Source organism: Pollachius pollachius (genome assembly GCF_949987615.1).
Source record: "Pollachius pollachius genome assembly, chromosome: 13".
NCBI classification, from domain to species: domain Eukaryota; kingdom Metazoa; phylum Chordata; class Actinopteri; order Gadiformes; family Gadidae; genus Pollachius; species Pollachius pollachius.
The window spans coordinates 17,683,721-17,708,342 of record NC_136946.1 but is presented as its reverse complement, the minus strand read 5'-3'; the positions used below and the strand labels follow the sequence as shown (position 1 = coordinate 17,708,342).

The window sequence follows — 24,622 nt, the reverse complement described above, 5'->3', positions numbered from 1 at the left end:
CTTGTGTCTCCCCCACTACATCCCTCCCTGTTTCTCATCACCCCGCCTCTCTCTTCTCGTCCCCATACTCCCCTGTTCTGTTCCCTGTTCCTGTTCTTCTGTCCTCTGGTATCTCCCCAATAACTGTGTATCTTTCTCCCTCCCTCCCCTCCTCTCCCTTTCCAACAGGAATCCTGGATCTTCCAGATGTCATCACCCCCAGCAGCAGAGATGTCTCCTCCCCACCTGGACGGTCATCAGATGTTGGTGAGCAGAGCAGCTCAGGGACCTCAGAGGACACCACCCTGCCTGATGAGGATATACTGGGGAATCAAATGTAGGTAAAAGTTACAAACATCCATGTTTGTATCTTTTCAATTTGCATTCCTGCTTTTTATTTGTCCTTTAAAACATCAGCTCCCATCCTCAGTTGACCTGGATGAATGTGTGCGTTTCAGGGTATCTGCAGTAGCTGGGAGTGAGCTCAATGAGGTGGAGACCACTGGGCCTCCTGCCCAGACAACAGGTACATTGAAGCAGTCCTCCACTGAGTAGACAGCATATCCCACAGATCAACTTTTATTGTCTTAACCGTGGTGGTGGTCTGTCCTCAAGAGTTCTCCCGGCCCCGTCGCTTCTCATCTCTGCAGTGGTATGTCAGCAGGAGCCAACCTTTGTTGATTGCATCAAGGAGATCCATCAGCGCAGGATTGGACAGCAGATGGAAATCGATGAATGAATGACTCCATTTTGCTTATACGTGACTTTCCTCCTCATTGCTGTGTTTCCCTCTCTGTTCCCCTCGTCCCTGTGTGTTGCAGTCAGCCTCAGAGGGACGAGATCAGCCGGCTGCGGGCCTCCTCTGGTAGGAGCAAGACCCAGCAACACCATGAGGCCCTTGGGTAAGAGACGAAGCTGGTTCTTTAGAGAATAAACATGAATACAAGCAGCCTCTGTTTGTGGCCGCTGATGCCTTCACCCCCTTATAGTCCATAGTTTAAGGGGTTCTGGTTATATTTGTAGAGATTTACACTTTCCTAAACATTGGTTGTCTCTTCTTTAAAACCTAATATTCACGACTATATACTCCAGGCTGGTACATTGACTAATGATGTGTATGTGTTTTCTCCAGCTTGCCCAACATTGGAAACAGCTGCTTCCTGAACGCGACCCTGCAGTGTCTCTACAGCCTGCCCTGCTTCTGCAGTGACATCACGGGGCAGGAGGACCTCTGGAGCCCCCGGAGAAGAACCAAGCTGAAGCTGCTGAGGTCCAGTAGAGATCCAGACCCTTAGCCCTCACACTAGAGGAGAACCAGACCCTTAGCCCTCACACTAGAGGAGAACCAGACGCTTAGCCCTCACACTCGAAACCCAGACCCTTAGCCCTCACACTAGAGGAGAAGCAGACCCTTAGCCCTCACACTAGAGGAGAAGCAGACCCTTAGCCCTCACAAACTACAGTACAGCTTGGACGATTTACTGACAAAGTGAATGCTCCACTGTACAATATTAAGTATAGTAGGTATACTAAATGCACTTGGTCTTCGTATGCTGTTCTCCAGGTACTTGGGGGAGCTATATAAATCCCGGCAGGGTGAGGGCTCCTACAAAGGCAAGCGCCGGCTCCTTTGGTCCATCAAGAGCAGTCTGGCAGAGTTCAACGAGGAGTACGAGCATATCTCTGAGCAGGTACAGCCGATGACTCCTTGTCTCTTGGCTTATGCGCTTGTTGAGGATTAAACACATGTCAACTGAACTTCTGGTTTCTGACAGGATGCTCATGAGTTCCTGCTCCTCCTCTTCATGAAGATGAAGATGGAAGGTGAGACACTGCAGGAGACCTCCACGTCACCCAGCTATATCTGCCCCGTCCAGAACTTTGAGTTCAGACTGCAGTGTGTACGCACCTGCTCCAGGTAACGCTTGACTTCATCGAATGTATTATTGTTGTCACATAGTACTACTATAGTACCTCCATCATTCAATGATGTAAATCAGAGTCAATCACTGTTACGCCAACACTTTTGGCATCATGATCTGGTCTGCTGTGTTCAAATGGTGATTTTCGGTTCTCTGCCCATCTTAAAAGCTGCGGTGACAAGGTCTTCCAGGAGGAGGAGCAGAACCACTTGGACCTCCACCCGTCGTTGATAGCTGGCCTCCAATTCTACTTCAAAGTCAGTACCCCGTTGTGTTGGTATGTCAGATTACGCTGGTCCACTGATACTCACAGAGCACTTTCCCTCAGCCTTCAGAGTTGGAGTGCACCTGCCGGCAGTGCTCTGGATGCCAGGCGACAGCGGTTCGGCATTTCCTCACTCTGCCCAGGTGAGCCATGAACTTGAGTCTGTTGTCTCCAATGTTGCCTTGAAGCAGCCTTTTCATACGTACGGGCGCGTGTGTGCATGCAGCGATCGGACGATGAACCGTTTGTGTGTCCACAGAGTGTTACTCCTTCACGTGAAGCGCTTCCACCACGACGGGGCACGGTTGAGGAAGATGACCGATGCTGTCAGCGTTCCTCCATGGCTGTCTCTGGCCTCCCTCGTTGGCGGGCAAGGTGCTGCAGCTGGGATGGACTCACTGAGGTAAGAGATAAGGAAACAGACTGGGACGGTAGGCAGTGCGTTGTGCTTCATGGAAACAGACTGGGCGGGTTGGGAGTGGTGGGCGTCATTGAAACAGAGTCAGATGAATCTAGATTGGTAATCCGGCCATAAGCTCCCATGCCTTTTATAGAGGACCTCACACAACCATTTTAGTGTTTAATTTTCGATCCTCAATATCTGATTGATCATTATGTATGGAATGTGTTGTAGAACAAGTTATGGAGAGGGGGACATCGCATCTCGAGCAAAACCAAGTGCAAACATGGGTAAGAAAAAAGTGATGGATTCATATCTCATGCCCAACCGCTTGAGTTCTTCGGTTGTGTACAAAACAGGATTGTTGGTATGTTTCTCAGCAGCAGTGGATCATCTTGACAGTGCAGGAGACAGGGACAGAGATCTTCAGGAAGTTCATGGGGTGAGAGGGGCCAGGGAGAGAGCTGTAGTACACAGTGGGACAGAATATGGACAGATTCAAGTGATGATGTAACAGAGAAGCTCGAAGCGTTTTTTACACTGCCAATATGCCTGTCTTATTTGAAACTTTTTCCCGGCATGGTCCGAGAGTTTACATTGACCGAGGTAATATACCGTCTTGATTTCGCACCGCTCGAACCCTACACATATTGGGGGTTCCATTTTCACGTAAATGCGATAAGACGGCATTGCTGTACCAGGAGCAGGACTTGGGTAGAGGTGTTGCTTCTCTACAACAGAGACAACGCAGCAACATCAACACGACTGGGGGAGACGGTAAAACGGTCTAACTGGGGAGACGGTATAATCCGCAAGCTGCTGACCACCATGGGAGAGAAGGAGATGCAGTCGCATGTAACAACGACGGGGAAAGATGGTGCGATCTACGAAAGTAGCAGAGGAACTTTCCTTAAGAGGCTATCCTCGGGATAACAAACATGTGGTCAGCAAAATAAAGAATATGTTGGCGTTTTTGCACTTGTAAATAGTTAATGGGGTTTGTAGCCTATATTAAGACAGTCTACTCATTCTTGCATGCGAGTGGCTTGAATAATAAAAAAATTAAAACATTCCCAGTATGCAAATTATTCTAAAGATGTCTACGTGCGTAGCCCCGCCTGCTCCAATGAAGAAGAAAGCAGGCTCTCTCGAAGGGGGAATATATCCCCTCGGTTTTACACAGGCAGGGCAGTGAAATTGTAACATCTGCCAAGCAGCGACCGTACCTGCTTGGCAGCGTAAAAATGCTTAGGGTTAGGTTAGGGATAGGGTTAGGTTCTCTGACATATGAATCCTGTTTCTCTACAGAAGGATCACAGCAACCAGAGCACCTACCGTCTGTCGGGGATGGTCTCTCACCTCGGGGAGAGCATCAACACCGGTAACTAAAGCTTTTATAGTTAAGAATGTACATCTGTACCTGACAAATGCTTCACACACTAGACCCGTCCCACGCTGGGGGACAGTAAGGTAATGGATGTCTTGTGTCCCCCAGGTCACTACGTCAGTGACGTCGCTGGAGAGGACGGCGCCGGATGGTTCACCCTCAACGACGCCCGTGTGACGCCCGCGGAGACGCCAGTCCTGGGGACCAGAGAGAAGACCGCCTACATGTTGTTTTACGTCCTAAGGTGATACTTTAAACGTTACTCTCTACAACAGCCAATGCTTCTTTTAGACTCAAAGTCTGTTTTACTCACTGAACTTACTGAAACACTGACTCCTGCTTGTCTTCTTCCACCAGTGGTGCAGAAGAGGGAAGCCATGTCCCACTGGCTCAGAACCAGGAGCCATCTGGAGCTGAGAGGGACTGAGACCTGTGAGTCCCAGGAGAGCGTTTGATTGGTGGAGCCTCTACAGCCCGCCCTAGGGGCCACACCCTGCAGCCCCCCTCTACATCCCCTTTAGGGGCCCTGCGGCCCCCCTCTAAACCCCCCCCTAGGGGCCACACCCTGCCACCCCTCTCTACACCCCCCTCTAGGGGCCCTGAGGCCCCTCTCTACATCCCCCCTAGGGGCCACACCCTGCGGCCCCTCTCTACTACCCCCTCTGGGGGCCAAACCCTGCGGCCCCCTTCTACACCCCCCTCTAGGGGCCCTGAGGCCCCCCTCTAAACCCCCCCCTAGGGGCCCCTCTCTACACTCTCCTCTGGGGGCCACACCCTGCCACCCCTCTCTACACTCCCCTCTAGGGGCCCTGAGGCCCCTCTCTACACTCCCCTCTAGGGGCCCTGAGGCCCCTCTCTACACTCTCCTCTGGGGGCCACACCCTGCGGCCCCCTTCTACACCCCCCTCTAGGGGCCCTGCGGCCCCCCTCTACACCCCCCTCTAGGGGCCCTGCGGCCCCCTTCTACACCCCCCTCTAGGGGCCCTGCGGCCCCCCTCTACACCCCCCTCGAGGGGCCCTGCGGCCCCCCTCGTTGGACGTTAAGGCTGATCATAATGAGGATCACATTATTTTTATTTTGTATAATAATAATAATGAGCATATTCATATTCTGTATAATAATAATAATGCTTAGGATCATATTATTATGAATAATAATGTCATTATGTGATCCTTTTTATTATTATACATGTATGTATATTTATGTATAATAATAATAATAATAATGAGGATAACATTATTATGTATTATAATAATGCTGAGGATCATATTATTATGAATAATAATGTCATTATGTGATCCTTTTTATTATTATACATGTATGTATATTAATGTATAATAATAATAATAATAATGAGGATGACATTATTATGTATTATAATAATGCTGAGGATCATATCATGTGTATAATAATAATATGATAATTATGTAAAATATTTAATGTGAATATATAATATAATAGCACAGTATATAATGTAACTATAAAAATATGATCCCCTGTGGAACTAATATATGATCATTGGGCTCTGGTTTTCATTTAATTTCATTTAAATAAATGTGTTTAATGTATAAATAGTAAAATAACAATTAAAATGTTCATGATATTAATAATTTCAATAATAATAAGATACCACCAGAGTATATAATAATAATATATGTCATCAATAAATGTGTTTACTTACTACTCATCTCCTGTGTTTGGTCCGTTTCTCCAGTCTCCAGTCTCACCCTTTAATCACATCAACCACATAACACAGGTTTACATCATCCACAGCTCTGCATTGTTTGAGAAGTAGATTTGAGGAACATCCAAACAACAAACACTTAACATAGATCATTTACTTGGCCTTATTAATTACCAGGGCTTACAATGGCGCTCCCATATAAAGGACCTTAAAAAGGTGAAATGTCACTGGACTCTGACTTAAAAAATGTATTCGCACTCATTTAAAGTTTTTCAGTTACTGTTAAGACAGCATCCTCAGCATTAATGGATATTAACGTTCAGGAGAGGAAGAATTGCTTTGTCTATCCAGAGCCGAATAACAGAGTTCAGGTAAAGAAAGGTGTCACTGCTCTATGTAGGCCTACTCAAGAACAGTTCAGGTAAAGAAAGTGGTTTATAAAGCCACCTATGTAATGTGACTAATATTAAGGAGACATATTATAGCACCAGGTGTGAGTGTGATTAGCCTTACAAGCCGTTTCGAAAATCTGCCCCATATGACATCACTAGTGGGCGTGTCCACCTAGATCTGTGCTGGATAGATGAGCAACGTTTACTTCAGTGCACTGGGTAGGCTGGTAGACTTATCTATCCAGCACAGATCTAGGTGGACACGCCCACTAGTGATGTCATATGGGGCAGATTTTCGAAACAGCTTGTAAGGCTAATCACACTCACACCTGGTGGTATGACATGTCTCCTTCAATATAATGTAATATGAGCGAGCAAATTACTTTCCACCGCTGCTTGTTCATAAATAATGCATGTGACAAATAACAACCGGACACTAATAAATCAAGAAGACCCTTAAAACAAGATAGGGAAAACCATCTGTCATATGAGCTTTTTATTCGACAATTACTTCACATTGTATTTTCTTCCTTGGGTGACATTTTAATCAATATTTTCTATAAATAGAAAATATATACATTTTTACAAATGCTAGTTTCACCTATGTTGATTGACTATGGTCTAAATCAAACCTACCGAGTCTATTCTATCAGCCCAGTGGATAACACTCTCTATCCAAGGTCAAGTCTGAGATCCCATTTTGGGAAGAATTTATTGCTTGATAAATTACTAATATATTTTCATGTCTGCCAGAACATATCAAATCTGGCCAATAGTTGATATACTGGTGCTTATATTGTAATTAGGTGAGTGCTGTCATTATTGCATCATTGTTCAGTTACTTGCACATAGATAGAAAGACATGTTATCCAAGGACTTTGTGCTATTCTATAAATAATGCTACCATTATGCTTTTATTATTAATATAGTAATATAGGTACACAGTTAGATGTATTTCCCTTTAGCCATAATCAAAAAGTGAAGGCATCAAACATTGTCAAAAGGAAAAGCTAAGGTCAAGAAGTGTTGCAAGAAAGGTATTTTAAGAAGTTTAGAGATATAAGCGTCAATTAAAAAGCTGACGAGTTCCCTAAAGGAAATGTATCATTGAAGGTCACATCTAATACCGGATGGCATGACGGACATTAAAGAGTAAGTGAACACCGAGGCGAACACAGCCACAGAGCCGGCTCTGGCCAACACAACTTATTGCATTTAATCAAATTGGTGCAACAAATGGTATCCCCTGGCACTGCTTTGTATGTTGAGTGGTGATCACATACCATGTTGTCCTCAAGGCTTGGTTGCTCTTTAAACAGCAGAGAAATAAAACATCAAATTGTCACAGAGAATCACATTGTCCGGGATTCACATTACATCACGTGGATACAAATATGCAGCTCCTGGTATGAGTGCGACTGGAAAGACATCTGATTTTATGTTGTGCTTTTTTGCTCTGTGATATTATAGCTAGTAGAGAGTTTCATACAAGCTACAGATTTCTAAGCTACTGCTGGTTGCATGCATATTGTGAAGTTGATATGTATCAAAATGAGACTTTCATGTTCAAACACCTCTGTCATTAATCCTAAACCTTGTGCATACTGATGATGCTGCTAGCAGCGGTAGGGGACTCCTGTTAAATAACGGTACATCATTCTGCATTTGGTATAACCCAAAGAGAAACTCCCTTCTATGGGAATATTATTAGCAAATCTTAGTCTCTGCTCTCCCATTGGTTGTTCATTTGAACGTGCCTTCAGTAATACGAATAGCACACTGCTATAAGATGTTGCACACAAAATGGAACAAAAGTAAAAGATAAATATGTTTTAAAAGTACGGAAGGAGGAATTTGGTGAAGCCAGTGTTCACGTGAACCCTGGTTGATGGGAGTAAACTTTATGATTTTTACGCCTGGGAGAAATGGAAATATGTGTTATTACAATAAAAGGGAAACACCAGATCAATGGTCCCTGACATTCATCATATGACATAGAGGATTAAGTCCTTCTATACATTATTCAAGAAACAATTTCTTTCATTCTTCAACTTTAGTCGTGTGATATTTCCTCACGCCAATGACTTCAGACTATACAACTGAATTTAGACTATGAAACAAAATGGAGACGATAAAACTGAATTGTAACAGTACAATAGGGTATGAGAACAGTGTTAACGACCACAGGTTAAAGCTTTAACATCCGCTTGGACCCCAGCTGGTGTCAGGAGATTAGGCCTCGCGGCTGAAGCACACAGCAGACTTGACAACTTGCTGATTTCACATTGTCCCAAGTCGAGTTCACCTCCTACATATTGAGGGATGGGAAGACTTTCTCTTTCTGTTGTGATTGCTGTGAACGTGCAGTTTGCGGATGCTTAGAAACACACACTCACAAAATAATGTTTCCACTTCAGTAGGATGGTCAGCGAGGCTTCAGAAATCAGATACTGTTCATATTACTTAAATGTCCCACCTGTAGGACTAAAGGAACTGTTACTTTCTCTACCTCTCCTTCTTTATGTCTCCTATGTGAACCATCCTATAGCTCACCTGGTATGAGCTGAACCATCCTATAGCTCATCTGGTATGAGGGGAACCATCCTATAGCTCACCTGGTATGAGGTGAACCATCCTATAGCTCATCTGGTATGAGGTGAACCATCCTATAGCTCACCTGGTATGAGGTGAACCATCCTATAGCTCACCTTGTATCAGGTCTGTTTTTGAAAACATCAAAACATCATAACATCATGATTTCATTCATTAATGTTGGGTCACAGCATCATTTTCACAGCTTGCTAGTGAACTAGTCGTTGATTAAGAGCTGTTCATCTTTCATGTTGATCGGCAGAAGAGGTTCTTCACACACTCAAATAGAATAACTGAAAGGCAATCGGTGTAAAAGCAAGTAGGTTATACTCAAACAATGCATGAAGTAAAAGGTGGAGAGCAATCAAGCAATGAGCGACGGCGTTAGCCAGACGACCATCTCCCTCCCCGCTGAGACGTGGGGCTGACACACAGGGCAGCGGCAACGCAAGAGACCAACCCACGCCACGGATCTCTGGCGCCTGGCGGATGGTGAACAGTGCAATGTGTGCCACCCAGATCCAGCGTATAAATAAAGCACATCTCGAGAGACTACTCCTCTTTGTGGGCCACGGCGGCCCCGCGGTCCTGCTGGGGAGAGGCTCTCTGCAGCACCAGAAGGCCCGAGAAGGTCAGGGAAATGCCCACCCACCAGAGCGTGATCTGGGCCTCGCCGAAGATCAGCTGGCCCAGGAAGGCCTGCGGGGAAACAGGAAGACTCCTCCTAAATACAGTCCTTAACCCTGCACTGTGCAGCGTTTACCCTTAACCCTGCACTGTTAAGCCTCACATAAGATGAATAGAAATAAAGAAACAACAAAACTTTTAAAGCACCTTTATGTGTAGGAGATCTGCCAAGGCTTCATCTTGTATTACTAACTAACACTTTATCTTATCACACAACCAACTAACACTATCTAATATTCCACAACAAACTAACACTATCTTGTACAACACAACAAACGAAAAACTATCTCATACCACAAACTAACACTATCGTTTACAACACAACAACCTAACACTATCGCGTATCACAAACTAAGACTATCTCGTACCACAAACTAACACTATCTTGTACCCCACAACAAACTAACACTATCGTTAACCACACAACAAACTAACACTATCGTTTACCAAACAACAAACTAACACTATCGTGTACCACCTATCACACAAACAGTAATCGGTAGCAGATTGAGGTAAATCGTTGTGTGGACGTTTGCCCAGCAGAAGAACCATCGACTTTCCTGTCTTAATGTTGGGATGCATCCAGCTGGCAAGCTTCAGCAAAAAGGCCGTTATTAACTTTGTATTGATCCTTTCCGATAAAAAGCTATCGTAAATACACAAAATTACACATTGATTAATAATCCTATCGATCATTGTACCTAGGCGGAATGGGCGCTATGGTATTACGAGCCCATTGGATGATTGGTTGATCTGAGCCAGTACTCACGGAGGAGATGAAGTTGGAGGCGGTGGTGGTCACAGTGGTCTGGGTGCAGGAGGAGGACGAGCGCAGGGCTTTGGCCAGGAAGGTCCACATCACAGCGTTACACGTGAACAGCATGCCCCCGCACAGCAGACGCAGAGGGATGTGGAGCTGGGGTGGAGCAACACACACAGGACGCAGCGAGCTGGTTAACACACACACTCACACACACACACACACACACACACAGGACGCAGCGAGCTGGTTAACACACACACTCACACACACACACACACACACACAGGACGCAGCGAGCTGGTTAACACACACACTCACACACACACACACACACACACACACAGGACGCAGCGAGCTGGTTAACACACACACTCACACACACACACACACACACACAGGACGCAGCGAGCTGGTTAACACACACACAGGACGCAGCCAGCTGGTTAACACACACAGGACAGAGCGAGCTGGTTAACACACACACAGGACAGAGCGAGCTGGTTAACACACACACACACACACACACACACACAGGACGCAGCGAGCTGGTTAACACACACACAGGACGCAGCCAGCTGGTTAACACACACACAGGACAGAGCGAGCTGGTTAACACACACACTCACACACACACACAAACACACACACACACACACACAGGACAGAGCGAGCTGGTTAACACACACACAGGACGCAGCGAGCTGGTTAACACACACACACACACACACACACACAGGACGCAGCGAGCTGGTTAAAACACACACACAGGACAGAGCGAGCTGGTTAACACACACAGGACAGAGCGAGCTGGTTAACACACACACACACAGGACGCAGCGAGCTGGTTAACACACACACACACAGGACGCAGCGAGCTGGTTAACACACACACAGGACAGAGCGAGCTGGTTAACACACACACAGGACAGAGCGAGCTGGTTAACACACACACAGGACAGAGCGAGCTGGTTAACACACACACACACACACACACACAGGACGCAGCGAGCTGGTTAACACACACACAGGACGCAGCCAGCTGGTTAACACACACACAGGACAGAGCGAGCTGGTTAACACACACACTCACACACACACACAAACACACACACACACACACACAGGACAGAGCGAGCTGGTTAACACACACACAGGACGCAGCGAGCTGGTTAACACACACACACACACACACACACAGGACGCAGCGAGCTGGTTAAAACACACACACAGGACAGAGCGAGCTGGTTAACACACACAGGACAGAGCGAGCTGGTTAACACACACACACACAGGACGCAGCGAGCTGGTTAACACACACACACACACAGGACGCAGCGAGCTGGTTAACACACACACACACACAGGACGCAGCGAGCTGGTTAACACACACACACACACACGCACACACACACACACACACACACACACACACAGGACAGAGCGAGCTGGTTAACACACACACAGGACAGAGCGAGCTGGTTAACACACACACACACGGTACGCATAGTCAACATACACACACACACACACACACACACACACACACACACACACACACACACGGCACTCATGGAGCTGGTCAACACACACAGGCCCCATCCCTCCCATTGGGAACTACAGGACACCACTTACGACATGAACCAAGGGGCTGCAGTCGTCCTGCGGTGGCTCCTATGGCCGGTCGACTGTGCCAACTCTTTCAGACCCGTTCGAAGCACTGGAGTTCGTGCTGTTCGCTGAAGGGTGGGCTCTCAAGAGCTCATGGTGATTAAAAAGGTCAAGTACATGGGAGGGTTGGATGATATTAGGGGTGGATGTCGAACCATCATTGATCCTATTTGAACAATGTTACATGGCAGCACGTGCTGCTTGTCGGTCTGAAGGTCACTCAGAAAAACATCCTCCTCCTCATCCTCCTCATGAATTCCTCTACATTTTTATTTAAAAAATAGTTCTTACAGACTTGCACCAAAGCACATCGACATACCCGCTATTCATTATAAAGAAGATAAAGAAGATAAACGTTTATTTCGTGTTAAAGGAGAAACACAATAAAACGATGACGCACGAGCTGCATTGTCCGCATGCAAATCGCCGCGCGCGCGCTAAGGGTGGCAGCGTGCTGCTGGACGGTGCTACTGGTGCTGCTGGTGCTACTGGACGGTGCTACTGGTGCTGCTGGTGCTGCTGGTGCTACTGGACGGTGCTATTGGTGCTGATGGTGCTGCTGGTGTTGCTGGTGCTACTGGACGGTGCTACTGGTGCCGCTGGTGCTACGGGTGGGCAGAGCTCACCAGTAGAGAGGCGCGTTGCTATCATCGTATCATAGTTGCAGAAGACTGGCGACACACAGCAGTCCTCCTCCCAGTCGAGTCATCACCAATAGAGTACAGTACTCACCTCCCAGTCACATTAGAATCATCACCAATAGTGTAAACAGTATACAACCTTTATACTGGACACTATATACATACTGTATACTATATGTAAACTGTATACCAGTATAGTATATAGCAGAGCAGCAGGCCTCACCCAGTCACAGGCGGTGGTCTCATCAGGCTGTCTGAAGCGCCGCTGCTCTCCCCAGGTCCGGAGCCCGGTCTCACAAACCCCCTTCAGGTAGTCCGCTCCAAGGGACAGCTTGGCCGAGGACGATGCCACGGCTCCCAAGAAGCCGGCCAGCAATGCATAGATCACTCCGGGAAACATTTTGAAGGCAAGAAAATATCATTATTTGTTCAGTCTATCGCCACATTTCTGCATCCTAGCCGCCGCGTCCTAGTGCGCCCGTGTGCTGCACTTCCGACAAGCAACCGCCAGGGGGCAGTCAAACGCATCATGAATAACCTCCCACCGTGCACTGTAAAATAATATAACATCCAACCGTGGACTGTAGAATAATTGAATAACCTCAAACCGTGGACTGTAGAATAATATAATAACCTCCAACCGTGGACTGTAGAATAAAACCTCCAACCATGGACTTTAAAATAATATAACAACCTCCAACCGTGGACTTTAAAATAATATAACAACCTCCAACCGTGGACTGTAAAATAATATAATAACCTCCAACCGTGGACTGTAAAATAATATAATAACCTCCAACCTTGGACTGTAAACTAATGAAATAACCTTTTGGAATGATTGAAAATATATTATTTACAAAAGTGCAATGTTTTAAGATGCAAGCATTATTATCATTATTATTATTATTATTATTATTATTATTATTATTATTATTATTATTATTCATTTTATTCTCAATCATATCCATGCTGCTATGTTAGAATTTTTTTAGAAACAGATTTTATTAAATTTAGATTTAATACATTTTTTTATATTTTATTTTTTGATTAAATAATTATGATAAAATAAAGATTAAAGCAATATCCTTTATCTAGGCCTATCTTATAAACTTGATCTTCTTGTCTTAATATTTGATGTTAAATCATACACTGGGTATAAGTTTTAAATAAGCAGGCCATCATGCAAATAACTTTATCAATTTGATGTTTGCGTCCTCAATTGGGAGAGACCTTTATTATCAATGTTCACCTTAACTTTGTCTAATTGTGTCAGTGGGTCACATTGACGCCCCGCTGGGCGTCGGAGAGGAGGAGCCGAGGACAGGCTGGTCACATGGTGCATAGGGCTCTCCAGTCAGATCGAAGCTGAGAGTCAATTGTATTGTATCCCGGTCCACCGCCAAGCAATTTCCGGTCTGTATGAGCAGTGCACGCCAGTGTGAACAGTCCCGAAGCGTGACGAATTAGAACAAGAATGACACATAAAACGAAGATGAGAATGAATATGGAGTTTTGACCTACATTTGACCAAATAATTTCCGAAAGATGTAACGAAAACAAATATTCATATACCGGAAGTCCCGCCCTCTCTGTCACCGGTAACGTTGATTTGGTCAATCCTGTCCTCGACGGTCCGAGATGAGGACGCTGAGAACGAGGTTAGTCAGAGCCAGCAGGTCTTCTTCGGCGGTGGAGTCGCAGGGATACTTTTTCACCTTTGCAAGCAACTGATGTTATTATCGCTTGGAGTTTACTAACGTTTTATTAATGGGAACATTTGGATGCCGTCAAAGACGAAGTCTGAATAACTAATCTCGCAGTATTTCCATCGCTGCAGACGAACCGCCAGCCCCTCCTCTGTGAGGTGAGATGGTTCCTCAAAACACAGTTATACTGTACCGGGAACAGTGGCCTGCTCTCTGAGCTCATCTACCGGTGGATCGACGGGATCTATTCACAGTGATTTCATATTGTTCACGGTGTAGCGTCATCGTCAGGAGATCCTGATCATTAACCAGCAGAACCACTCGGAGGTCGAGGAAGCGAGAGGATAACCCGGAGGAGATGGAGCCGTGCAAAGCTGGTGAGAAATGGTTTCGCCCAATACAGTCATCAATGGGTCGCAAATGGTTGCATTCCTTTTATTTGTAATACATTACAACCCTCATACACCCAGACAGGCCTAACCGTACTGTTGATTTACATTACATTGTTAAGGTCACTCTCTTGGTTTGACATCTTGAATAAGGGGTTGTAATTCATGGAGATCAATGTGTTGTTGGTTTCATCTAACTGTGTGGGCAGCAGCAGCACTGGGAATGGGCCAGTATAGCCAGAGCCTGCAGCTCCTCCTCACATGGTCCGCTCCTCCTGGCCATGTGCCCTGTGTTTACGCTGTGCCTGCGTCCTCTCCGATTGGTCCAGGGCGGCTGTGTCGTCGCATTGCATAAAGCCGTGGAAACACGTGAGACGTCACCGAGGACGTGATGACCCACTTAGTGCGTCCCGTCCCGAGAGGAGCGCTCCGGGGGGCCTGTCAATCACCGAGTTATTAACATTATTAATTATTATTATTATTAACATCGCGACGGGATTGCCTGGAAACCACCTGGTGCATCTTAGAGCAATGGATCTCTCTCTCTCTCTCTCTCTCTCTCGCTCTCTCGCTCTCTCGCTCTCTCTCTGTCTCTATATATATATATACACTGTACCATCTAATCCTAATGGGAAATAGGATCATGCTCAAATGTTCTGTAGGCATATTTGATGTCAACATAATTGGATGACAATGTTGATGATAACGTTAATGGAATCCACACTTGAACTGTCCAATGCATTATTATCAACACCGTAGCCTCTTTCAGTAAAGGTAATTTCACATTGTGCTTTAATATGAATTGTATAACATTAAATCGAGACAGCTTTTTGGATCAGATGGTGCATTTCTTTCTTTATGGGCCCACAAAAAAGTGGCTTTTAGAAAAAGGTCTTCCATTTTGTTACTTTGTGAGGAGCCTGTAGCCAGGCGGAATGTAGGGCCCATAAGTTAGTGTGTGCATTGAAAAGGCTTCCTGTGTACCATCACACTGCTGACGCATGCATGATGTCAATGTGTTATCTAACCGAGAATGTGGTGAACATTGAACCAGGTCAGCGTGAGAAACAAATGACCTACCTGATGCTGGTCTCCAGTAGGGCCCTTAACTCACGGCCATGGTCTCCAGTAGGGCCCTTAACTCACGGCCATGGTCTCCAGTAGGGCCCTTAACTCACGGCCATGGTCCGCTGTCCGGCCCTTAACTCAAAGCCATGGTCCGCTGTCCGGCCCTTAACTCACAGCCATGGTCTCCAGTAGGGCCCTTAACTCACGGCCATGGTCTCCAGTAGGGCCCTTAACTCACGGTCTCCAGTAGGGCCCTTAACTCACGGTCTCCAGTAGGGCCCTTAACTCACGGTCTCCAGTAGGGCTGGGTATTGCCAGGTACCTCGCAATTCAATTCAATTTGATTCTTTAGGTCTTGATTCGATTCAATTTCGATTTGATATTGATCCAATTGCTTCGATATCGATTCAATAATACGTGCAGATGACAAAAATACCAAAATATTATTTAGAATTAACCATTTCAAAATGAATTAACCATTTCATTGTGCTTTAACTAGCAAAAAGGGAATACACCATTGTATAGTATTGTTCCTGAGCTTAACTTGAAGCATAAAAGTAATAATAATAACGTGGACAAATGTAAAAGGGCATGTACATTTAGGCATACTCGCTTCTAGATTACAATGACTTGGTATGCTTCTTTTTTTTTCTTCTTCTTTCTTTTTTTAATGGAAATAATCGATTTCAAAAGAATTCTGAATCGAAATTGAATCCAGAACAAATAAATTGCAGTGCATTGATGAATCTATATTTTTAGCCAGCCCTTGTCTCCAGTCAGGCCCTTAACTCACAGCCATGGTGTGGTTTCCCATCTCCCATAAGCGACGATGTGCGTAGGTGCTGATGCAAAGGTGTCCTGACCTCAGTATTAACCGGGTCAGCCAGGTTTACAGCTCTCCACGTGTTTTTGACTGAATAGCAACATTGTGCGGTGATTCTAAATAGTAGGTACCAAACCTTTCTTTGTATATGACTGTCTCTCATCGCTGTGTCATTCTGCCCTTGTGCAGCAGGGGGGGTGATCGCCTTCATCAGCTCGGCCTCCAGCCCAGAGTCCTGCCACAGCGACGCATCCTGCCGCCCGTCTCCGTCGGCGCCCCCCCATGGCACCCTTCTCCCAGCCGTCGGACCGCCCCCACCGGCTGCACCCCAGAAATCTGGCCGCGCCTCCAACACCACTCCTAAAGGAGGCATCACAAGTAAGACGAAAAAACGTACTCAGTCAGAATTTATCGGCGTCTAACAAAGACTTGGCAGAAATGGAACATAACATTCATTAGTATGTTTTAAGTAGTGTAAAATCCCCTCCTGTGTTGTCGTTACCTTGGTTTGAACCTTTCTATCTACATGGGGAGTGGGTCCTCTTCCACGGAGATCACCATGTTGCACCTTCATGGGGTACTGTAGCCCAGATAAGCAGCTCTAAAGAGAACGCATTTTTAGAGAGATGTTGTAGGAAGGAGTGGGGTGTGCTATCCCCATGGCTACCACCCGTTTTTGAATATCTGTACCATCGTTGAGTAGGAGTGTTATAATGAGCGATGTTGTGTATAAAATGAGCCACATACCGTGGCGTTATAAGTGTCAGAGTTATTGGAAACATTTATGGGTCGTCTTTGAGGTAGTTTCCCTGTTGGCAAATCAAGGTAGGCTCTCACTCTTTCCGATACATTTGCTATCCAAAGCAAAACTAGTGCACAGCGTCATTCAGTGCCAGTAAACACTGGCTTGTAGCACCGACTGCTATCAAGATGAATGCTCAATGCATGTAAGAGATAGAAAAAAAGCAAGGTTTATCGCTCCGGATGCAATAAGACGACAGAGACACAGATGGCTGTAACCTCGCTATGTCCTACAACACTAAGAGGGTCCATGGGGACAATGACACCCAACTTTGAATGGTTAAACTGATTTATTAACCCTTTATTGATATTGAAAAATGAACAATCGCTTTCAATGTAAAATGTCCTTTACCTGTAAGCTTTGACCTCATGTGACCTATGAATTCATAAATCAATCAAAGAACCTCATCGACACTTGGCTACTGGATGGGGTCGTAGCCTTTCACAACACAGGCCACTACAGGACACCTGACACAACACAGGCCACTACAGGACATCTGACACAACACAGGCCACTACAGGACATCTGACACAATACAGGCCAGTACAGGACACCTGACACAACACAGGCCAGTACAGGACATCTGACACAACACAGCCCAGTACAGGACACCTGCCACAACACAGGCCACTACAGGACACCTGCCACAACACAGGCCACTACAGGACATCTGACACAACACAGGCCAGTACAGGACACCTGACACAACACAGGCCACTACAGGACACCTGCCACAACACAGGCCACTACAGGAAACCTGACACAACACAGGCCAGTACAGGACACCTGACACAACACAGGCCAGTACAGGAAACCTGACACAATACAGGCCAGTACAGGACACACAGTACGGGGGAGAGGGTTAGTACGGGGAGGGAGGTGGCTCTGAGGTACCCCTCAGAGCCACCTCCCTTCCACACACTGGGCCTTTAAACACGGTGTAACGGGACGCTTTGGTTCTCCTCAGAGCTCAGCGGGCTGGTGCTGCTGTGTAAGGTGTGCGGCGACGTGGCCTCAGGGTTCCACTATGGGGTCCATGCCTGCGAGGGATGCAAGGTGAGACTTAGAAAGGCCCTTCATGGTCTTCAACGCAGTTTATGTCCACCCAAGCCCCTCCCCCTTTTCTACTCCCTCCCCCTGTCCTCCTCCCCCTCCCCCTGTCGCCCTCCCTGTTTCTCTCTCTCTGCCCCCCTGCCCCCCTGCCCCCCTCCCCCTGGTGGCTCGAGGCTCACCCCTCCCTCTTCACCTGCAGGGCTTCTTCCGCCGCAGCATCCAGCAAAACATCCTCTACAAGAAGTGCCTGAAGGACGACGGCTGCCCCATCATGCGCATTAACCGCAACCGCTGCCAGCAGTGCCGCTTCAAGAAGTGTCTGCTGGTCGGGATGTCCCGGGACTGTGAGTACCCCCTAGAGCGGGGGTCTGTACCCCCCCCAACACCAGGGGTCTGTACCCCCCACCATCTTTCCAGTTTGGACCCTGATATTATCTTCTCTGATGACTAAGCCTCATATTCTCTTTCTCTCTCTCTCTGTCTGTCTCTGTCTCTGTCTCTGTCTCTCTCTCTCTCTCTCTGTCTCTCTGTCTCTGTCTCTGTCTCTCTCTCTCTCTCTCTCTCTGTCTGTCTCTCTCTGTCTCTGTCTCTCTCTCTGTCTCTGTCTCTCTCTCTCTGTCTGTCTCTCTGTCTCTGTCTCTCACTCTCTCTCTCCCCCCCAGCTGTGCGTTTTGGTCGCATCCCGAAGCGTGAGAAGCAGCGCATGCTACTGGAGATGCAGAGCGCCATGAACAACATGATGACCAACGGCGACCTCCACGCCAACCAGCAGCTCGCCATCACGGCGGTGGCCCCCCCAGCCCCCCCCGCTGACCCCGTGGAGCCGGACCCGGAGCCGCCGGTCGCCATGGACACGGGCCCCAGCTCCGCCTCCGACAGCGGGGAGGAGGAGGTGATTGGCTCGGTGACGCGGGCCCACCGCGAGGACTTCATGTACAACCAGGAGCAGGGGCGCGGCCTCTCCTCCGGCGGAACCCCCCCCTCCCCCTCGGACCTCCAGGACGGCGGCGTGGGCGTCGCTGATGGCATCAAGGTCCCTTCCTATAGGACGCCCGGCACGGAGGAACGGCAGGAGGCCTGGACCAACCTTCACAACAACCTGTCCACTGTCGCCGCCCAGGGGCCCCCGACCGCAGGCGGCTCTGGCCCTCAGGGGCCTGAGGCCCTCAGCCCGGGGGACCGCTGCCCCTACAGACTGCCTTACACCTCCCCCGGGGGCCAGTGCCCGGCCAACCCCCACGGCTCCTTCAAGGGCCCCCCCCACCACGCCGTCGTCGGGGGCAACAGAATGCACCTGGTGAGAGCATTCTATCTCGTGTCCCCTTTCCTCCTTTTAGAGCCACCCTCTTAACTTTGAGGTTTTGTCCTTTGCCCTATGCCCCTCCCCCCCCCCCCGCCAGGTGTGTCCCATGAACCTGTCCCCCCACGTTGACCCCCACAAGTCAGGCCAGGGCGTGTGGGCAGAGTTCTCCCAGAGCTTCACCCCTGCGGTGCGGGAGGTGGTGGAGTTTGCCAAGAAGATCCCGGGCTTCAGGGACCTGTCGCAGCACGACCAGGTCAGCCTCCTGAAGGCTGGCACCTTCGAGGTACGTTCCCCCCACCCCCCCGTCTGCTAACCGCCCCTTAGTGACCACAGCCTCCTGTTCTCTCTCTCTCTCTCAATGCTGGTGGAGCCTAGACCTCCACAGAACGGGTCTGTGTTGAACCCCCAACTGACGGAGACAGTGCTGCTGCTGTGAATTTTGGCAGGTGTTAGTGGTGCGCTTTGCATCGCTGTTCGACGTTAAGGATCGCACCGTGACCTTCCTGGGCGGCAGGAAGTACGGCGTGGAGGCGCTGCGGGCCATGGGCGCCGGAGATCTGCTCACCTCGATGTTGGACTTCAGCCAGAAGCTCACCAGCCTGGGCCTGAGCGAGGAGGAGATGAGCCTGTTCACGGCCGTGGTTCTGGTGTCCGCAGGTGTTGATCTGTTCAGATTCTTTTTCTTATTATTAGACATTATGAATCACTGTACATGTTTGTTGTTAAAGCAAAAGAGTGTTTGCATGATAAGACTCAGAAGAAGAAAAACATCAGTCAGCAAACACTTACAAAGGACAGTAATTGACCCCCCCTCTCTGTCTCTCTCTGTCTCTCTGTCTCTGTCTGTCTCCGTCTTTCTCCTTCCCACTCAATCTCTCACTCCCTCTCTCTCTTCTCTAACTCGCTCCCTCCCTCTCTCTTCTCTTACTCCCTCTCTTCTCTTACTCTCTCCCTCTGTCACTCCCTCCCTCCCTCTCTAACTCTCTCGCCCTACCTCCCTCTCTCTTCTCTCTCTCTCCCCCTCTCTTCTCTAACTCTCTCCCTCTGTCACTCCCTCCCTCCCTCTCTAACTCTCTCACCCTAACTCCCTCTCTCTTCTCTCTCTCTCCCGGTGTGCAGACCGCTCGGGCATCGAGAACGTGAACTCGGTGGAGGCTCTGCAGGAGACTCTGATCCGGGCGCTGCGCAGCCTGATCTCCAAGAACCACCCGCCCAGCGACACGGCCGTGTTCACCAAGCTGCTGCTCAAGCTGCCCGACCTGCACACCCTCAACAACATGCACTCTGAGCAGCTGCTGGCCTTCAAGGTCCACTCCTGAACCCCCCAGGGTGCTGAGCCGCCCGGCGTGGTGGTAGGACACCACCACCCCCATCAGCAGCTCGCAGGAACTTGCAATCAAACCTCCGATTCATTGGACCTCTGACCTCCTTTGACGCCGCCACTAGCGCAGCTAGCTAGCACCATGTCCTCCAGAGGCCTGGAGGACAGGGAGCTGGACTGAAGAGGCCCCCACGTATGAACCAGGGGGCTGGGGGCGCTGAAGACCGTGAAACGCCATTATACTGTAGGGCTGAAAGGCCTCTGTTGTGGGGACACAGACAAACGAAGGCACTGACTCCATGTTATTTAGTTTCTCCTTGTGTTAGGTGTGCGAGTGTGTAGTAAATGAAAAAAAATATTTTTGCAGATGTTAGGAGCATCTGCTTTGTAAAGTGTAGACTTAGTTGGCATTAATAGTGCAATATGTGACTGCTTCTGGATGTTTCCTCCTGCTCCAGGTGTTTCCAGTAGCCTGGAGGCAGAAGTAAGACAGAAGAGACAATAAAGGAGATCAAATGATTGGAATGAACTGAGCAGCCACCAGATTGGCTGAAAAAAATAAAACGACCAAGAATGTCTTTGTTAGACAATGGCTCAGTGCGTCTGAATATAATTGGAGTACGAAAAAGAGTGTAACCTAATATGATCTTTGTTTTATAGGTAATTCTTTGATTCGATTTCTGTTTTTAATAGAATAACTTATCTCTCTGTCCCTCGCTCCACAACCTCATTCAGGAATTGTGGCAAATACAATGATGACATTCCACAGAAAACCACCTTATCATTAGAACACTTTTACCTTATGTGGTTTGGCAAAGCTCTTCCCTCTAGTTTTTATTTCTTTGTTGTTTTCCTAACAATGCAGAACCAGGTCTCTGGACCTGTATTTATCAGGATTTAAGGAGGAAAAATCTTCCCCACCTCCGCATTCTGAAACAAACGTTGCATGTAATTCCCTGTTAGATCGGTGCTGCTCACCCATTAGCTCGGTGCTGCTCACCCGTTAGATCGGTGCTGCTCACCCATTAGCTCGGTGCTGCTCACCTGTTAGCTCGGTGCTGCTCACCCATTAGATCGGTGCTGCTCACCTGTTAGATCGGTGCTGCTCACCCGTTAGATCGGTGCTGCTCACCCATTAGCTCGGTGCTGCTCACCTGTTAGCTCGGTGCTGCTCACCCATTAGCTCGGTGCTGCTCACCTGTTAGCTCGGTGCTGCTCACCCGTTAGCTCGGTGCTGCTCACCTGTTAACTGGCCCTCTGGGGGGCCCCCAACTTACTCAACAGCGTGTGAGGGTGCACGAGGATGAGGCGATGGTCTTTTGTGGAGGACTAACCTGCGGAGGGCTAAGGGCTGCTGTTGGACATTACAGTTCAGCTGAAGCTGTTATGGTATTTTTGAAACTGTCAGTTTGTTTGTTGGGCCTTTTGAATGCTGATAATTATATAGCTTATGTCTTTGTGGTGTGTAGGTGTAATTACATTTTACTGTGAAAGGAATGCAGTAAGGCTATAAATAGATATTATATATTATATATACATAGTGCATAAATATACAGATGAATATATCTATATAAATAAATTTTATAAGTGCAAAAGGGAAGTATTTATTTCTGGTTTAGTTTGTGTTGAGCGTCTTTGGTTCATCCTCTCTATGTAGAGGCTATTATTGTTGGATTTATTAGTTATTTAGTTAGGGTTTAAGTAAGAAACTTTATATCTTAAATCCCATCAGTAAATGGTTTCCAAGAACGCTCTTCTTCTGCCTGGCTCTTACGGGAAGAGCCATTTACTTCAGAAAATACAATGTAGTTGTTAACGACTTATTAGAGTCTAGAGATGAAAAGCTCTGGGCATCACTAAATTAATGATATGGATAGGTTGGTTCATAATGGTTTGTTGAAAGTCAATGGCAAACCCTCCCAAAAAGCATTGATCAATATCCTGTCTGAAATACGGACACAGAGAAAAGGAAACCATTAGGTCCGAAGAGGGAGATTCAAGTATTTGCTAGGCAAATAAATCTTGCTTATATGGCCCCCCAAAGCACAGAGATCGCCCCCCCCCCCCCCGTGTTTGTCTGTGAGTATGTCTGTGTGTGTGTGTGTGTGTGTGTGTGTGTGTGTGTGTGTGTGTGTGTGTGTGTGTGTGTGTGTGTGTTAGGTACCAGCTATGTAGAAACCACCAGCTCCCTCCAGAACATTTCATGTAATTGCAAGGCGTTACTCCTTACGAATTCAAGTGTTATAACACAGAAAACGACATAGATCTAGGCTCCTACACGCTGTTTTAAATACTCAATTTGTCAAGGTCGTAATATAATTATACATACTGGGAGGGACCCCCAAATATACGCTCATAATCAAAGCACAGCCCGCACTAGGACCCAGAGGAAACAGCGACGCTGCAGCTCCAGTCTGTCCCTCCCATCTCCTCTCCCCCTCCCCTCGCCACCCTCCCTTCTCTCCTCACCCCCTCTTCCTCCTCGTGCTCGAACTGACATCAGCTTAATTTAGCTGACATGTTGAACACACGACCTGTTGGAGGCGGCATTTCTTTCTTTAAAATAGAAAGTGTGACTGATGTCTTCTATCTATCAAGTTATTATCGGCACAAATATTGATTCATATTGAGATCACGTTGGAATATCCCAATAATTGGCAAACGTTTCAGCTGTTGTGCCGTTAGGCTAGTTAGCTAGCAGGCCTCAGTCACAGTCCGTGCTATCGCGAGAATATGACCTGGGCGTTGACCTATGATATGAGCTCTCGTCCAGGCGATGAACCAACCCAGTCTCGCGGAAACCATAAATCAATCATGAGGGCTATAAAGTTGAAAGTGTTTTTTGGAGATCATTCGTTGTGTCTGTAACTGAGCAGGAACAGCAGTGCCCCCTACAGGTGACGTGGGGGCTGAATGGAAAGAGGATTAAAGAATGAAGTAATGATGTAGGCCTACAAGAAGCCATGGCATATCGCCATTATTGAATTGTTTTTTGATGAGAGGAAGGGGGAAACATGATGAGAAGTGAACATTTGATATGGCTCTGGTTTTCCATCAGCATTGTTCTATAGGGTTGGGTTAGGTTTGTGGGGTTTGTGTCAAGTGCTTTCGCATCATATAATCATTTTTAAACTGTCACCCTGTGTAAGATTTTATGCACTTCTAAAACATTTCCATGTAATTCTGAGCATATGCTCTGCATCTCAAATAATTGTAAACCATCAATTCCCTTTCTGACCGAGCCACGGAGCTCTCTCCACCCCTGACCTCTGCCTCACTCTCTCAGCTAGATGTCAAGGTCAAGGTTTGAGAAGTTGGGACTACGGTAACCAATACGGACCTATTACTTGCTACCAGTCAGATATAGGTTTAGAGTAGTACAAGAGACAAGTCAATGTTTCTTTATATAATAATCTATCATTTCAAATCAGAAATGGTAAGTTATCCATTCCTGAACATCATGGCAAGAAAAAACCCTTGTTTATGGATAATATTTCTCTGATGTTCACTATGGTGCGGTCAGAGTGAAGACAGAGGGAGAGAGCATGAGGGGGGAGAGAGAGCTAAGGGAGAGTGTGATGGAAAGAGCTTGAGGGAGAGAGAGAGAGCATGAGGGAGAGAGAGAGTGAGGGAAAGAGCATGAGGGAGAGAGAGAGAGCATGAGGGAGAGAGAGAGTGAGGGAAAGAGCTTGAGGGAGAGAGTGTGTGAGGGAGAGAGAGAGCATGAGGGAGAGAGTGTGAGGGAAAGTGAGTATCCTTCTAATGATGAAGTCTTC

At 47.4% G+C, this 24,622-nt stretch overlaps 2 protein-coding genes across 3 annotated transcripts; one reads left to right on the top strand and one right to left on the bottom strand.

Annotated features, from left to right (window-relative positions):
- Positions 1 to 9,174: 9,174 nt before the first annotated feature.
- tmem42b (transmembrane protein 42b) lies at positions 9,175 to 12,781 on the bottom strand (the record flags this gene model as incomplete). The annotated part of the gene is made up of 3 exons (XM_079749134.1): positions 9,175 to 9,321; positions 10,079 to 10,225; positions 12,605 to 12,781. The coding sequence occupies 3 exons, from the start codon at positions 12,779 to 12,781 to the stop codon at positions 9,175 to 9,177; spliced, it is 471 nt and encodes a 156-aa protein (XP_079605260.1).
- A 1,260-nt stretch (positions 12,782 to 14,041) lies between these two features.
- Positions 14,042 to 22,385, top strand: nr1d2b (nuclear receptor subfamily 1, group D, member 2b). 2 transcript variants are annotated; one of them, XM_079748878.1, is made up of 9 exons: positions 14,042 to 14,245; positions 14,367 to 14,464; positions 16,557 to 16,745; positions 18,137 to 18,225; positions 18,422 to 18,566; positions 18,885 to 19,519; positions 19,623 to 19,808; positions 19,972 to 20,182; positions 20,645 to 22,385. In XM_079748878.1, exons 2-9 carry the CDS (start codon positions 14,446 to 14,448, stop codon positions 20,842 to 20,844), a joined length of 1,674 nt encoding a protein of 557 aa, XP_079605004.1. In that variant the 5' UTR covers positions 14,042 to 14,245; positions 14,367 to 14,445; the 3' UTR covers positions 20,845 to 22,385. The 2 variants fall into 2 exon arrangements, with proteins under 2 accessions (XP_079605004.1, XP_079605005.1); XM_079748879.1 differs by having other exon boundaries at positions 14,042 to 14,464; positions 16,560 to 16,745.
- The last annotated feature ends 2,237 nt before the right edge of the window (positions 22,386 to 24,622 follow it).